Source organism: Anolis carolinensis, chromosome 1 (genome assembly GCF_035594765.1).
Source record: "Anolis carolinensis isolate JA03-04 chromosome 1, rAnoCar3.1.pri, whole genome shotgun sequence".
NCBI classification, from domain to species: domain Eukaryota; kingdom Metazoa; phylum Chordata; class Lepidosauria; order Squamata; family Dactyloidae; genus Anolis; species Anolis carolinensis.
This window is the reverse complement of record NC_085841.1, coordinates 99,558,411-99,576,483: the sequence shown is the minus strand read 5'-3', so window position 1 is coordinate 99,576,483 and position 18,073 is coordinate 99,558,411. Positions and strand designations below refer to the sequence as shown.

Sequence of the window (18,073 nt, the reverse complement as noted above, 5' to 3'; positions counted from 1 at the left end):
AAGTAAAACACTCTCCAGACACAACTCCTCCATCAACAAAAAAGAAAAAACCAAAAAGAGCAAGGCATCACTCTCCATTGGCTCTGAGCTCCAGGACAACCAAAACTCGGCCTGCCTCGGATATGTCGGATGTGGGAGGAGAAGACGAGGAAGAAGAAAAAAACGTAACAGAGGAAGAAATAATAACTGAAGAAGAAGAAACTACCAACTGAGAAAGTAATAAGAAGAAAGAAGTATACGATGAACTCGGACAGGAATGTATGTAAATTGGACCGTCAACTGAAATTCTACTCTAACAATATTAACGGAATTAATTTACCAAATAAAAGGAGAATTTTGTTCAACCAATTAATTAAAGGAAAGTATGATTTTGTGGCCTTACAAGAGACACACATTGCGTATAAACATGAGGCCTTGCTAATTAACAGAAAAATTGGAAAAGAATTCTGTTCCTCAGACCAAAAAAAAAAAGGGGTGTAGTACTTTATGTTAATGAAAATATCCCAGCTACGTTAGAGTTTAAGGATAGTGAGGGAAGATACGTAGCAGTGCTAATTCATCTAGACATGCAGAGAATACTCATTTGTAATATCTACGCTCCCAACGGCCCCCAACGTCACTTTGTTAGCGAATTAAGAAAACAGTTAACCAATTCGGACTTTGACCAATTGATTATATTAGGGGATTTCAATAGTATAATGGATATAAATTTAGATACAAGTAAAAAGATAAAAAATAAGAAACAGGCAAATTCGAGACATACCACAAAACTTCAAAAAATTAAAAGAGGAATTATACCTCCAAGACATCTGGCGGATTCACAATTTGGAAAGTAAGGACTATACCTTCTACTCCCACAGCCACAGGTCGTGGTCAAGAATCGACATGGTATGGCTGTCTAACTCTCTTTGCACTAAAGTAGACTATATTAATATTTTACCCAGAGATAAGTCAGACCACTGTCCAATAGAAATGCAGATAAATCAAAAAAAGACAATGAAAAAATGGAGACTGGATGATAATTTTCTCAAAAAAGAAGAAGATATAGATAATTGCAAAAAACTTACACAAGAATTTTTAAAAATTAATTGGATCCCCGAAACAAGTGACCATATTGTATGGGACACATTTAAGGCTGTCCTAAGAGGTCACTTTATTCAGCAAAAAGCGATAAGAAATAAATTGAAAAATCAAAAAATGAATGAACTTAGCAAGGAAATAACCCTAATAGAAAAAAAAAGCTAAAAGAGAGACCTCACGAAGAAGGACTAGCTAGACTTCTAATGGGACTGAAAAATAACAAAAGAAATTTGGAAATGGAGCAGACAGCAAAGCAACTTAAATTCATCAAGCAGTATAGCTTTGAAAATGCAAATAAGCCAGGTGCTTGGCTAGCTCGGAAAATAAATAAAAAAGCGCAAAAACAACAGATAATCAAAATCAATAAAGAAGGAAAGACCTTGACAAGAGATGAAGATATAGTATCACAATTTCAAGACTTTTTTAAGGTACTCTATCAAAAAAATGACATAGACCCAAAGGAAATCTCACAATATCTGAGCAATCAAGGACTGCAAAAAATAACAGAAAGCCAAAGGGAACTACTAAACAAAGATATAACAGACGAAGAAATTAAAAAAGCTTTAAAAATGATGAGATCCAACTCAGCTCCTGGCCCAGATGGATTTACAACAATTTTCTATAAAATTCTGGCCGAAGAGATCACGCCATTTCTAAAACAAATAATGAACTCAGCATTAAAAGAAAAAATAATCCCAGAATCTTGGAAACAAGCGGACATAATAGTAATACCAAAGAACAACACAAACAACTCGGACGTAAGGAATTTCAGGCCGATCTCACTATTGAACACGGATTACAAAATATTCTAGCAAATAGATTTAAAACATTCCTGAATAATTGGATAGGAAATTATCAAAAAGGTTTTTTACCAAACAGGCACATGAAGGATAATGTCAGATGTGTACTTGATATCATTGAATATTATGAAACATATCACCAAAAGGAAATCGCCCTAATAGCTATTGACGCTGAAAAAGCATTTGACAATTTAAATTGGGTTTTTTAAAAATTACTCGTAAAAGAATTGGACATGGGTTATTATTTTGCAAATGCTATTGAGGCGATCTATACCAAACAGGAAGCAAAATTATTAATTAACGGCCATCACTCAAAAATAATTCCAATTGAAAAAGGAACAAGACAGGGATGTCCCCTTTCTCCTCTGATTTTTATTTTTGCTTTAGAAATCTTGATCAGGAACATTCGGAAAGACGACCATTTAAAAGGTACCAAAATAAGAAACCAAGAATACAAAATCCGTGCTTTCGCCGACGACATTATATGTTTCATTGAGGAACCATGTTCGCAGTTATCAAAATGGATCAATAAAATTGAAAGTTTTGGCCAGCTAGCAGGCTTTTTCATAAATAAGGAAAAAACTAAAATATTGACCAAAAACATAACAAAAGAAAGACAGAACAAATTAGAAGAATCAACGGGGTTTAAGATAGTAACAAAAATGAAATATCTTGGAATCTGGATTACTGCAAAAAATGCACAGCTACTAAAAAACAATTATCAAGACAAATGGAAGGAAATTAAAAAAGACTTACTGAATTGGCAAAATTTAAACATCTCCTTGCTAGGTCGAGTGGCGGTTATCAAAATGAATGTGCTCCCAAAAATATTATATTTATTCCAGAATCTACCCATTATAAGGACCCAAAAACCATTCGCGGAATGGAACAAAGACATTTCTAAATTTGTGTGGAAAGGCAAAAGACCAAGAATCAGTTATACTGTTATGACTGATCTAACAAAAAGAGGCGGTTTTGGTCTACCAAATTTAAAACTCTATTATGAGGCATGTGCTTTACAATGGGTGAAAGAATGGACAACTCTAGAAGATAACAACATACTGACATTAGAAGGATTCGATTTGCGCCGTGGATGGCACGCGTATGTGGGATATGATAAAAGAAAGGTCGAAAAGACTTTCGGAAATCACTTCGTGAGAGCAGCATTAATAAAAGTATGGGAGAAATATAAGAAACATTTTCACAATAAAACCCCTTTATGGATTTCTCCATTAGAATCCACTCAAAGACACATTACACAATGGACAACCTGGCCGTGTTATAAACACTTACTGATGAAAAAAAATGGAACCTACGAGCTAAAACCACAGGAAACCCTGAAGGAGAAATTCAAAAGTATGTCATGGTTTCAATATGCTATTATTAAAGAGCAATATATTAAGGACTCTCAAATTGGTTTCAATGACGCCAATACAATTTGGGATAAAATTATGCAATTAAAAAAGAAGACAATCTCCAGGATATACGATACATTACTAGAATGGTCAACAGAGACAGCAACAATTAAAAACTGCATGGTGAATTGGGCCAGAAACATTGGACACCCAATCATGCTAGATGACTGGGAACTAATATGGAACAAAAAGCTGAAGTATACATATGCAGCCGAATTGAAAGAGAATTGGCTAAAGGTCTTTCACCGCTGGTATATGACCCCTAAAAAACTCGGACAGATGTATAAATCCTACAACAATGCTTGCTGGAAATGCAAGATCCATGAAGGCTCTTTTTATCATATTTGGTGGTCATGTGAAAAGGCAAAGAAATATTGGAAGATAATACATGAAGAGACACAAACCATATTAAATAGGAAATTCCCCATCAAACCAGAATACTACCTACTTGGAATAACAGATTCAGACACACAATTTGATAAAAATGATGATATTTTATTCATGTACAGTTCAACAGCAGCAAGAATAGCATTTGCTAAAAAATGGAAATTGGCAGAAACCCCAACGAAAGAACTTTGGCTACAGAAACTAGCAGACATACAAGAAATGGACAAATTAACATTTTTACTGAAAGAATCTAGAGGAAAATGTATCAAGGAAACAAAATGGGAAAAATTTAGAAACTACTTATCAAAGTAAAAACAAAAACTGAATGACTATTACAACCTTACTATACTTGCTGATATGGAAGTAATTGGAAGACTATCTCCATACCCCCTCTCCATTACCCAACCCTTTACCCCCCTCCCCTTCTTCTACTTTCCCAACTTCCTCACACCCTTCCCCACCCTTACCTCACCTATTCCCTTTTCCTTCCCCGACCCTCGCCCAGAATTTCCCCCCCTTTCTTTTTAACCTATGTAATCGAGAAATCTTTAATAAAAATTATTTAAAAATAAAAGAAATGTAGAATATTGCTCCAATGTAGCACCGCGGAGCCTGGGCCTCAAATATAGCCTTAGTCTCAATAAAAGAATGGAAATGCTATTGTAATTTCATATTTCATGATTTGTAAAATCTGAGCAGGATAAATCTTAGCCAGTTAGCTGGAAGAATTCTTAATAAAGATTCCTGTTATGTTGTAACAAGTTAAGGATGACAATTAAAACATGAAGATACCTCGGAAACTACCTAATATTAGTGGTGCCTTTACAGTGTAGAATTAATGCCGTTTGATACTTTAACTGTCCTAGCACAATGCTATGCAGTCTTGGGGCTTGTAGTTTGGGAAGGCGCCACCTTTCTTTAACAGAGAAACAGAGGACCTTGTAAAACTACAACTCCCATGGTTTCATTGCATTGATCTAATGCAGTTAATCTGGTGTCAAACTGCATTCTAGTGTATATGCACCCTAGGCCTGGCTATTTTTTTTTGTCTTCTTGTTTTATCCACTCTGACAGGCAATAACTCTGCAAGTGCAATTTGCTACCACAGCATGTAAATCATGCTTTCTGAATTGCAATATATTACAATCAGAAATACCTCAGTTGTGATTGGTAGATGTGCATTGTTTTGTTTCATTGTGCATAGCCACCCGTGTCCTGTGGAGTACTCTTCTCAATGGCAATGATTTAGGCACGTCTCTTGAATGTGGGTTTTAGGGTAATTAAGGTAAAGGTTTTCCCCTGATGTTAAGTCCAGTCATGTCTGACTCTGGGGGTTGGTGCTCATCTCCATTTCTAAGCCAAAGAGCCAGCATTGTCCGTAGACACCTCCAAGGTCATGTGGCCGGCATGACTACATGGCGCGCCGTTACCTTCCCGCCGGAGCGGTACCTATTGATCTACTCACATTGGCATGTTTTCAAACTGCTAGTTTGGCAGGAGCTGGAGCTAACAGCAACCGCTCACGCCGCTCGCGGGGTTTGAACCTGGGACCTTTCAGTCTCCAGCTCAGTGCTTTTACACACTCCGCCACCAGGGCTCCACTACCACAGAGTAATTAGTAAAGAGATATCCAGCCCTAAAAGGGTTGCCATCTCAAACTTTAGAACAAGGCTGATCCTTTTGGCTTGCTGTTATTTATCTCGGACTTTGTATATATGTTTATTAAATTGGTGATATATGCTCATGATGTCAGTGAAATAAACAATATAGATGAACTTTGGTATGACACTATTCCCTGCACATATCTGACATATACATGAAATCTATCGAACCCAAGGGATGGTTGTATTTCAGTAACCAGACATGCTACCACAAAACTAAATACATAATTGGTTTTAGCATGAAAAGTTGATCTATAAGCGGGGTATCAATAAACATAATAAACATAATAATAATAATAGTGTGTTTTCGTTTATGAAGAAATAAACGTTATTTTTTGTTATCCAAAATCCATGCCTCTGTTCAAGCTTGCCAGAGGCCTGCATTATTTTGAGAGACTATCTGTACTAGTGGTTGCTGACATTTATTCTTGGCTCTTTGTTTTCAGATCTGATGTGGCAATCTTTTATAGTCTGAAGCATATATTGTTTGCTAAGCCGTAAAGAGGTCTGAATTGGTGTAACAGGTTCTGATGTTACAAAGACACTCATATTTATCTTGAAAATCTGAAGCAATGCTATCTTCCTTATGTCATTCCTAATAAAAATAAACGAACATTTGGTGGGTCACTACAAAATGAAAAGTTTAAATGCAGCCTGCTATTTTCCTTTCTCAAAAACAAGACTGTGCTTCTTTGATCTGTGCCAACAAAATTGTAAAGGAGAATTTTATGAGATTTTATTATATAAGACTTTGGGGAAAATAAAATACATCTGGCAATAACAACTTGATTATGATCCTTGTTAACAATGCCACCAGAAACTGACAATGGAATTGTGTTGGAGGCTTAGAGAGAACACCTCTCTAGGCATCACTGTGTCTTCCAAAGCAGTTATATTGTATGCTGTGGCTGAAAGCCCAAGACATTGTTTATTTCACATTAAAAAATAGGGTACCAGATTATATGCAAAACCATAGTCCTGGAATCTGATTATCCTAGCAGTTAACTTGGAGCTGTGTGTTTTTCCATTATGGCACACTATTTTATTTTTAAAATAGTGCAAAACAATGTTTTGAGAGAAGTTGAGAGAATTGGGGGGGGTGGCTTTAACAAAGGGTCAGTTTCTTTTGGAATGGAATGAGTTTTGGGGAAGTTCTAGGCAGTGTCCTAAATTGGTGAATTATGGTGGAGAATGCTATGAGCGAAGGAAGATAGATGCTTTTGAACTTTGGTGCTGGAGGAAAATCCTGAGAGTGCCTTGGACTGCAAGAAGATCCAACCAGTCCATCCTCCAGGAAATCATGCACAGCTGTTCACTGGAAGGAAGGATATTAGAAGCAAAGATGAAGTATTTTGGCCACATCATGAGAAGACAGGAAAGCTTGGAAAAGATCATGATGCTGAGAAAATGGAAGGAAAAAGGGAGAGAGGCCGACCAAGGGCAAGATGGATGGATGGTATTGTTGAAATGTCTGGCTTGACCTTGAAGGAACTGGGGGCGGCAACAGCCAACAGGGAGCTCTGGCCGTGGACTGGTCCATGAGGTCACGAAGAGTCGGAGACGACTGAGTGAATGAACAACAACAATGCTACCATGTTGCCATTTGTTAATTCTGGTTAGAAAAGGAAGCGTATTTTAATGCGTCCAGTGATTCCTGTGAGAGTTAGTGTCAGGATTTCCATTAGCAGCAAGATAACTCATTATGCACATTTACCACATGAATCACTTCATTAGACAAATGGATCTAGGAGAATAAGCTATGTTCTTAGAAGACTCTTCAGAGCTCTCACACAAACTGTTTAGTGATATATATTTGTCCTTGGTTAGGGAAACAAAGGATTCCTTTGCAGTAAAGCGAACGATTCAGGAAGTTCATTTTCATTCAAGAGCAAGGAGAGGAAAGACTAAAAAAAAAGACAGTGTTACAACGAAGCCTCACATAATTTTCTAAGGCTTAAGTAAAAGATGCATAGTTGTCAGCCAAGTCTTAACATTGCTACTGCTGTAAAGTATCGTAGTCCCCATGCAGAAGTATGCTTGCAACTGAAGTTTGTAGAAGCCATGCTTGATACAAAATAGTTCCTTATGTGCGTAAAAGGGTGCTGACTTATGTAGTTTAAATTACAGTTTTCTCCATGTTGTTCCAGTTTGAAATACATTAAAAATTTCCAAGTTATTTGGTTATTTTAAATGCTTTCCCTTCTTCTATCTCAGTAATGATTGGCCATGAGTGATATGCAATCCCTAAAGCTGTTTTCAGCCCTCTAGGGTGCTCTTTTGCCCAAAATGAGGGGGTGAATATCTTCTCTGGAATTTCACCTTTTTAAAAAAATGCCATACCGATTAACTTAAACAATGATTCATTTCTGAAATCCAAGTGGGGATTTCATTAGGACCTGCTCTTCTATTCATCCTCTCCATGTTCTTCTGGACAAAATTTAGAAGTGGATGGTCCCATCTATTACAGTACTTCTATATCTCTACCTAGCCCTCCCGTTTCCATGACTCAGAAAGCCCTGACACATTTTACTACCTGAAGTTGATCCACCTTGCAATGCTACAGCCATGCAAAAAAAAAAAATCCACACCATTAATACTTTGATTCCTACTGTTATCTATTCTCTTCCCTCCTTCCCACAGCTATGATAATTCTTAAAGTGGATTACTTCATGCTGTTGCATGAAAGAGTGGTTCTCCCTGAGGCACAGTGGTTCTTTTATCCTGATGGTGGCTCCAAACGTTAAGAAGGGACAACTATACACTATTTTTCATGTGCAAATGTATAACACAAATAATTACACCCCCCCAAGAGCTGAGATTATGTATGAGCATAATATGATATGAGCAGGGCCATTCCTCATAGGAAGTATGCTCACAGTTAAGGTCAGCTCTGCCAACCTCAAGATTACCCCAAACCCTTTCTACCTTAGTCTTTGCCTGCTGAAGATATGGCTAGAGAAGCTTAAGTATTTGAATAACTGAGTCAGAAATTACACCTGTTATTTTGTGGAAAATATGATGGGGGTATTGACTTTGTTATTACAGGTATTATATTCCAAATGACATTCTCCCTCTAAAAAAATGAAATTGTAAGGATAATTTTGGACACCCTGCATTTCTATCTTTTACACTCCTTGTCTAAATCCCTTATTTCTCAACAGGTCAAAGTACTTGGTAAACATTTAAAATAAGGATGTCTAACTATTGTTAGCAAGGCCTTTTCATAATACCATAGCATTAGAACCTAAAGCAGCTTTGTACATGCATACTTGTTGACAACAAAGAACCATCTTTTCATAAATAACTCACCCTGACTCATGAACAGTGTGCCAGAGAAAGGAAAATGAGTGTAACTGCTTTAAGTGATCCTGCCCACTAGGTTTATTTCATTAATGTTTGCTTTCTATTGTAAGTCAAGACTACATTGTTCTTTCAATGACAGGTGATTACTAGAGGCTAGTTTCTGCCTGTTGCTATGGTAAACGAGTTTAAAGATATACAGCACTGTTTCTTCTGAAATTCAGGTATTCACCCAAGCTTCATTAATGTGGACATGTGATAAATTATAGTAATTATCTTTCTCCTTCAAGAGTCTTGTCTCGTTTGTATGTCGCACAGCTACAATAATCTCCCTCTTTCAACCTTACTGTAGTTAGTAGCAGTCATTCCTGATGTCTGCTTTACCCCTTCACCCTTACACTTTGAGATAAGGAAGGCTAGGCCTTTATTACAGTCCTTTTCAACTGATTTGTTTTATTTGGGAGGTGGCTCTCTTTATCTTACACAGATAGTTATAGGTTTAATACTATAGACAATCCCCAAGTTATAGACAATAGAGGTTCTGTACGTTAATTCTTAAGTTGAACTTTTATGTAAGTCGGAACAGGTACATTTTTTAGGTGTAACACCAGCCCAATATAAATATTTTTTAGTTTTGGATTGCATAGGGAAGGATTAACACCCCACACCCCTGTGGTTTTTGTTTTGTTGTCTGTGCCCCTGTTCAGAAGATTTCCCAAAAAGCTCCCTTTTTGTCCCTGTGATCATTGAATTTTTAAAAATTTGGCTTGTTGTGGAAACAAGGATTGGTGATAATAATAATTATTATTAACTTTAATTATACCCCGCCTTTCTCCCCATTGAGATTCAAGGCTACTAACAATCCCACACTTTAGTCAAATTTAAAAAGTGCAATACAAAAGTTAAAAACAATAAAATAGTACAGTGTGGTAAAAACAGATTAAAATAGAATACAGTAGAGTCTCACTTATCCAACACTCACTTATCCAACGTTCTGGATTATCCAACGCATTTCTGTAGTCAATGTTTTCAATACATCGTGATATTTTGGTGCTAAATTCGTAAATACAGTAATTACAACATAACATTACTGCGTATTGAACTACTTTTTCTGTCAAATTTGTTGTATAACATGATGTTTTGGTGCTTAATTTGTAAAATCATAACCTAATTTGATGTTTAATAGGCTTTTCCTTAATCCCTCCTTATTATCCAACATATTTGCTTATCCAACGTTCTGCCGGCCCCTTTATGTTGGATGAGTGAGACTCTACTGTAAATACATTCAAAATTGCCTTTAAAACTCACCTACCCCCCCCCCCCCCCCCCGTAATCCCACCCACAACCTCCCCAGAAGCCTGCCCCTTATCCTTACCCAAATGCCTTCTGGCAGGTCTTGATTTGCCTGCAGAAGGCCAGAAAGGAAGGGGTTATCCTGGTCTTTCTTGGGAGGAAGTTCCACAGTCTGGTAGCAGCCACTGAAAAGGCCCTCTCTCATGTTCCTACCAAATGTGCTTGAGCGGATGGTGGGACAGAGATAAGGCCCTCACCAGTAGATCGAAGATTAAACTTCAGTGGACACTTTTCCTCCATGATAACTCTTCCAGGTCTCTTGAAGGCCTGGTTTCCAAGGGTGTGTGAGTTTGAGAGGAGTGGGATCCATTTAGCCAAGGTAGTATGGAAAACAATGTCTTGAACATTGCCCTGGCACAGTCAGTTGTTTAAGCAGCCTCCTTAGAGCACATTATAGTTGATCACATTCTTTTGTCATCCTTTATCTCCTCGCTGCAGCTACCCTTTCCTTTTGCAATATCCTTTGGCTCTGTTATGTCAACAGCGCAAACAGTCTCAGCCATAGGTTTTTACTGTCCTCCCACCTCACTAGCTGTTTATCACAATACAGATCTCTATGGTTTATGCCATCATTAGTTAACTGTAGTAGAGAAATATACAAAATGCCAATGTCATTTTATTGGATAAGTGAGCTCATATGTAATCGGGGGAGAACCATACATGGGGGGTACTATTTTTTACAGCAGTCTTATGAGTGAGAGGTGAAATACAAAAAAGCCAAGCAATATACCTAACCAAACAGTAACTTTTGGGTTTCTCTCTGTATTTACCAACAATGGAAGTGTTAAATCGTTACGTTCCTTCTATAGTGATAAAAGATGACCATAGGAAATACAACTTTTATTGTGTCCATGAAATGATCGTGGGAGACTATTTCACAATGTAATAGCATTTGGCAGACACCAAAAGAAACCCTGAGCTAGTCAGGGGACGCAAATGTTTTGCTTATTTCAGCATCATTTACATTATTTACTTGCTCTGCCACGGCCTTAGAAAGCAAGTTGCTAGAAACAAAATAAAAAAAATGGCGGGGACATTCTTTCCAGTTTGTTTAAACACTGACAGAGAAACAGTGTGTCTAATCAATTGCAGAAGGAAATATTCAGCATAAAAGAAAACACATGGGCATGTGTTATCCCAAGACAATACTAGCAGGAGGAGAGAGTGAGTATACACATGCTTTTCATCACCTAGAAAGCAAAGCCAGGGAAATCCTGGCCAGTGGCCAACAGAGTCATATAACAATTGTTTCCTATGCACGTATAAGATTCATAATGGCACAACTTGGAGAGTGGGTAAAGGTCCTATTGGGGGAGCAACATATTCCTCTTCTCTCAGCAATCGCAGCAGAATGTTGTTTTTATTTTGGGGCCAGTTGTAGATGTGAGTGTTTTGAAGCCAGGTAGGTACGTGTTCCTGGGGATAAAGGACAGCAGGAAAAAAATTGAGAGGCATGTATGGAGAAGGAATTCCTTTCCTGCTGTACTGCAGCTTTTCAGAAACTTGCAGTTACAGACTCACCCAGAAAGCGCTCCATCCACTCTTTAAAGGGCCCAATTCGGGAAGAAGCGAATTTAGAAAGAGCTGCTGCTTTGTCTTTACATTTTTCCCCAGTATGGTTGTAAGAAAGGGTGAAGAGTAAAATACTCTTTTTCACTTTTAATGCTAATATGAAATTATTACACCAGTCTACAGATGCTTGCAGATGATAGCAGGCAGTATGAACATGGCTCATTGCCAGCAACTCTGCATGACTGCTCATGAAAATAGATTTTGGGTTCAATGTACGTCAGAAGGCTAGAAGAAAATGCCCATTTGGAAGGAAACCTCTAGTTGACAGATGTTGACAATCACTAGTGTGTAAGGGAAAACGATGAGCATCATATAGACAACTTGTTGTACAAGTCCCATATAGCTGAATGGAAGAACTGGACACAAACTGAGTACACACTCTCAAGTAAATAATGTTACTAAGGAGGTCAGATCATGCTGACTTCAACAACAAATATGTAAACAATGTGCTTCAGTCCTCAATTGGGCATGATATGTTTCATTATTGATAGATCAGGCTTTTATTTTTCAATAACTGTATTAATGAATAATAAATATTTTATTATTTATACTCAAAGGTATATATATGGCTGATGGAGGACTGATTTTTCCAGCTTTATTTATTTTATTTCATTTCAAAAGCATTGCATAATAAATAAATTTAAAAAGTGATGAAATAAAGGAAATCACAAGCAGCTAAAGAGTTTTAAACCAAAAGCGGGCAACAGCGACCACATTGTCCATGGCTTTAAACAACTCCTCCTCCGTACATGAGGCAAGACATTGTGGGCAAGCATAGATATGCGGAGTTGTTTGTTCTGCTCTACAGTCGCACAAGGTGGAGGATTCCTCCAGGTAGTGCCACTTTGCCAAGTTGTCTTTTGATCTGCCCACTCCATTTCTGAGTCTGTTCAGGGACTTCCAAGTTGCCCATTCTTCATTTGCCCCTGGAGGAAGACCCTCATGGTTAGCCATCCAGTTAGAATTGCCTAGTTTAGCTGCCCAGAGGGACACCCTTGCTGTCAGGGCCGTAGCCAGAAAAAAAATTTTGGGAGGGGTTTTGAAATTTGTGGGGGGGGGGGGTTGAACCCCTACCCCCCCCCCCCCCCCGGCTACAGACCTGTCAATATCTGCTTGAGATAGTACCTGGAGGGACTCTTAATTTTTTGCATCTCATAGACTTAGCATGGGGATTTGCTAACCTGTTTGTGGTTAACCAGTTAAAATTCATGAGTAAACCAGGTTTTTTTTTTTAAATCTGAAAAATTTCGGGGTGTGTGTGGTGTGGTTTGAACCCCCCACCCCGGCTACAGGCCTGCTTGCTGTTGCTGGAGGAACATCAAGAGGAGTGGTGGTTCTCATGAAGCCCTTCTTTGATTTGAGTCTTTTTCCAGTTGATTTTTTTAAATAAAAAAAATAGCTAACTAGAAATAAATGCTTGCTATGGAAGAGTCTGTCACTATCTAACCCTCCATCCAGTTCTCTCATATATATGGTACTTTAAAGGTTATTCAGCCCTCACTAGTCTCTGCTAAATTTGTAATGTGGGAAATCTATGCAAGGCTCTATTTTTGCTCAATATAGTTTAACAGTCCCTAGCTTTTGTAATTTTTCAAAACACTTAGAACTACTGTCACAACATATGAACGAACACCAATAGTTTTTAGTATATGAATATTCTTGACACAAACTATATGTCACAAATTGCTGTGAAGCCGTCCTCTAAGATGTTATCATTTCAAATACCAAGATCATTTTATTTAACATGATTTAACAGAAAAGGCTCTCAAACCTTACTGTGTTTTCAGCTAACATAAAGTGTGATTAATTCAGTTATTTACTTTTTACCTTTTTTGCATTGGGAAAAAGCACAGGAATGAATCTAAAGTTCATGCTTCCTTGCTGTATGAACTCAATCTGCATCTAAGAAACCAAAACAAAGTTTTTAACAAGCATTTTATACTGCAAGCATTTAAAGTTCCAAACAATTCCACATATTGCAACAGACTTACATTTCTATGTTTGCTGTACCAAATAGTTTCAATCCAGCAATGACAAACATGTGCAGACATGTTTGCCCTTCTGGTTTCAAAATAACAGTCATCACAGTAGTTCACCTTGCTTGACATTGGGCCAAAGGCTACAAATGTTTCCCTGATCACTGCTAGTCCCCTGCCTGGAACTGAGTAAGCTGAGCATAGTTTCCACCTCCCCACCCCCCACCCCCCAAGTATGAACTGGTTTAGACAATTCCTTACTGAACAACCCTAGCACTGGGTGGCTTAATAGACTTGCTGTATGGCTGATGTACACTACAAAAGGATCTCTAAATATTTGTGTCTATATTATTTTAAAAGGAGCAGAGGGACACTTGCTTATTATGGAACTTGTGTTTTGTTGACAAGTGGAAAATCAGGGTTGCATTGGATTGAAAAAAATAACCTAGGGTTTTTGACCAGATCAGAGGGCTGTAAACATACCAGCGATATATACAGTAGAGTCTCACTTATCCAAGCCAAACGGGCCGGCAGGAGCTTGGATAAGCGAATATCTTGGATAATAAGGAGAGATTAAGGAAAAGCCTATTAAACATCAAATTAGGTTATGATTTTACAAATTAAGCACCAAAACATCATGTTATACAACAAATTTGACAGAAAAAGTAGTTCAATACGCAGTAATGTTATGTTGTAATTACTGTATTTATGAATTTAGCACCAAAATATCATGATATATTGAAAACATTGACTACAAAAATGGCTTGGATAATCCAGAAGCTTGGATATGTGAGGCTTGGATAAGTGAGACTCTACTGTAATTCAGAATGATTTCCACACCATCTAGAGTTTATGTACGATGTGTTTAGAAACAAATCTGTTAGTGACTAATCTAGGGACCTTTTCACACGGGCTGTGCCATGTTGCCAGCAAAAGGGAAGGCACACGGGGCGGCTTGTGGCGCCCCATGTGCATTCCCTCCTCTCATCATATGGTGGGGATAGGATAGGGTGCGTTGGTACCCTGTCCCTGTCCCCATCAGATGGGAGAAAGGCAGCAACTCAACTGCAATGCGTGTTGCCCCTCTGCCCTTTCCACCATCATACAGGAAAAAGGGGAGGAAAATGCAGGTAGCTTCATCGGAGCTACCCAAAACACACTTTCCTCCCTGTAGTGGTGTAGGAAGTGCCTTTCGGAGATTCCCCTCCACTTTGCGAGGAATATGGGTGGAGTCTGTTGTGCGTTGTGTGACATCGCGCGGCAGGCCCCATCCAAGCCGCAAATAAAAGCGACAAAATGGGGCTATTCTGCCCTCTGTGAAGAGGTAGTAGATGACTCGGGATAAGAAATTTCCAAGCCTTGGCAAAGCCTAGAGTAGAGGTTCTCAAACTTTTTCAGCCATGGAGCCCTTTTTGAAGCAAACGTTTCTTGTGGAGCCCCAACTTCCCAAGAAATGTTTATATATTACCGTATATACTCGAGTATAAGCCGACCCAAATATAAGCCAAGGCACCTAATTTTATCACAAAAAACTGGGATAACTTATTGACTCGAGTATAAGCCGTGGGTGGGAAATGCAGCAGTTACGGGTAGAAATAGAAACTTTTATTACGGTCAATGACCAGCTTGTAACAGGGGTACCCAGTTCATTGGAACACGCAGTTACGGCTAAATTTCAAAATAAAAATAGATACCAATAAAATTTCATTAATCAAGGCATCAGTAGGTTAAATGTTTTTGAATATTTACCGTATTTCAGAGAAAAGCAACAAACTAGCTCTATAAGTGGAAAAGTAGGGGCAACAAAAACAATATGGTATGTTATGGTTGAGCCTTCGGGCTCCGGTAATAGAAGAAGGGGTCATAAGACTCCTCGAGAGTCAGACTCTTTCGAGGAGCGTGAAAGAAAACGGCTCTGGGATTTGTTTACAGACCCGACAGATGAGGACTCATTTGAGGGTTTTTCTGAGGGTTTGGAGGAAGAGATGGCCAGCTCGGAGGAGGACGACATGGAATGGACTCGTGTGAGGGAGGATTTGGGTGTTGGGGAAACAGGCAATGAAAGCATGGGAGGTGATTGGCGGGTTGCAGGATCAGACCCATGGACTGGCTGGAGGGATGGAGCGGGATCCACAGCTGGGGATGCTGTGGGGCGTAGTCAAAGGTGCTTAAGCTCTGATGAGGATGATGATGTTGGGGCACCTGGAATTGGGATGGCAGCTGACAGCGATGATGAGCTTGAACTGGGATAAATTGGGGTTTGGGACCAATATCTAATTGCGTTGGGCAAGGTAATCTGGACGGACGCTTGGGCTTTTGTTGGGGAACTTCCTGAAGACGGGTGTGATTCGTTACTGGACACCTTGGACCTCCGTTGTCTTTTTGACGGGCAATATCTACTCGCACTGGATTGACGCTGGACTGACTGACTTCGATTCCGGATTATCCCTTCTGCTGGCTATCGGTGAGACCTTTGGATTTCCTAGACGACTACGCTTGGCTATTGACCTCTGGACCGGATTGGGACCCTGCTGACTGCCGTTACCCTAACTGCTGTGCCTGGACCTGGATATCGTTGGCCGCTGAACCTTAAACTGAATCCTGACTACGACCACGCTTTTCGTTCACTGCAGGAAGGAATAAACAAGCCTGGTTTATTCTCCTGCTGTTTCTGAGTAGCAGAGAGGAATCTGCTACCAGTCTGTTGTTTACATTCTGACTCCTGTTGATCCTCTTTTGTTTGCATTGTTTGCCAGGCTGAAGTAAGCACTTTTGATTTAATCCGGATTATACTTCTGTTTAACCCGGTTTATCCCTTTGAACCGTTTAAGCTCAAACTGAGCTGTTTTTTGTTACTTATCACACTGAAGTCAAGTGTTTGCCCTGTTCTTTGTTTCCTACGTGCGTTTTTAGTTCTGTAACCTCAATAAACTGAGTTTTGTTTTACTCGCTGGCGTTCTGTCTGTGACATGGTATCAGCAATAACCTAATAATAATAATAATAATAATAATAATAATAATAATAATAAAAACTTCATTTGGATCCCACCCTATCTCCCCATGGGGACTCAGGCCAGCTTCCAACATAGTAACAGGCAAACATTCAATGCTTATATAAACAATGCAGAGCTAGATATAGATCTATAATTATAGATACTAATTTCACATATGCAATTCCCCCTGAAACATTTGCAAATCCCTCTGTGTGTGTGTGTGTGTGTGTGTGTGTGTGCATTTCCCCTACAATATTTGCAAGCCCTATATATATATATATATATATATATATATATTCATATCTATCTAGACTTGTCTATATATATTTGTGTGTTCATTTCCCCCCTGTAATATAGGTAGGTAAGAATATATTCATATCTATCCAGACATCTCTCTTTATATAGATATTTGCAGAGACTTGCAAACATATGAGGGTAAATTCATATATAAAAATAATGTATATGTATGGCTACAGATACACAGGTACATGGATCTATATGTATAAAGGATTTGCAAAGACCTGCAAACATATGAGGGGAAATTCATATATAAAATTAATGTATATAGATAGATACAAATATAAAGGTACATAGAGATTGCAAACGCTTGCAAAGGGTTAATGCCTATATATCTGTAGGAGAGTTTAACAAATATTTCAGGGGAAAATGCTTTCATAAGATTAATGAATATATATTTTTCCTTCTTCCTAACTTGCAAGGGTGTCTCTCTTTTCAAAACATTCCCTTGATTAAGAGTGAGGGAGGCTTTGCAAAAGTAATCACACTGATAAGGGACCAGAGAGAAATAGATCACATATTGCAAGCAACAGCCTGCAGGCTCCGTCCAGCCTTGACCTTGACCCGATTATAAGCCGGGGGGGGGGGGGAGGCTTTTTCAACTCATAAATAAGGGCTGAAAAACTCGACTTATCTTCGAGTATATACAGTATATATTATATTATATATCAGGTACGGGCAAACTTTTAGACCAATATAAACAACAGTATTTCAGTGAAAGCCAGCTTCTGCCATGTAGAAAAAGCACAATCAAAGCACGCCCAACAGATGGCTACCTAGCCTTTGTAGCAGAAACACCAGAAGCCATCCAGTCCAACTCCTTTTGTCAGGCAGGAAAAGCACAATCAAAGCACCCCTTGAGTTGTGGGAGGGAAATAGGGTTTTGGAAGCAAGCAAGGGGAGGGGGAAATGATCTGGGTGGCGAGGAAAGTGAGGAAAAAAGGCTTTTGGGGGTGAAGGGAGTGAGAAGAGGGGGGAGAGCAAGAAGGAGGAGGGAAAGCTTGGAGTGGGAGGAGAACAAACACTTCTAGTACAGAAGGCCTTTAAATACTGGCAATAGGACTGTAAAGAGCCATAATACAAATGTGGACTTGTTTTGGAAATATTCTAGTTACCATAACCTGATGTTAACTACTGCTGTTAATTATATTTCTGTTAAGAGTAATGGACTGGGACTGAGAGCTACCTGGCTTCTATTTAGTTACTAGTGTATATACCCAAGGTTTTCTGGGTGTCATT

At 38.8% G+C, this 18,073-nt stretch overlaps 1 protein-coding gene and 1 long non-coding RNA gene across 7 annotated transcripts in view; one reads left to right on the top strand and one right to left on the bottom strand.

Moving 5' to 3' along the window:
* LOC103280876 (uncharacterized) overlaps window positions 1-18,073 on the top strand; it is a 60,090-nt gene that overhangs the window by 15,246 nt on the left and 26,771 nt on the right. The window contains exon 4 of one of the 3 annotated variants that reach the window (XR_507511.2): window positions 5,790-16,490. The exons of the other annotated variants lie outside the window; for them this stretch is intronic. This is a non-coding gene — a long non-coding RNA (uncharacterized LOC103280876). Of the gene's footprint in view, window positions 1-5,789; window positions 16,491-18,073 lie in introns of those variants that run through there. 3 annotated transcript variants of the gene reach the window in all.
* Window positions 10,593-18,073, bottom strand: part of traf3ip2 (TRAF3 interacting protein 2) — a 48,475-nt gene continuing 40,994 nt past the window's right edge. For all 4 annotated transcript variants that reach the window (XM_062968989.1, XM_062968990.1, XM_008121154.3 and 1 more), the window contains 2 exons: window positions 13,396-13,470; window positions 10,593-11,412 (listed from right to left, as the gene is read on the bottom strand). In XM_062968989.1, coding sequence (XP_062825059.1) covers window positions 11,266-11,412; window positions 13,396-13,470 — 222 coding nt within the window. In that variant the 3' untranslated portion in view covers window positions 10,593-11,265. The remainder of the gene's footprint in view (window positions 11,413-13,395; window positions 13,471-18,073) is intronic.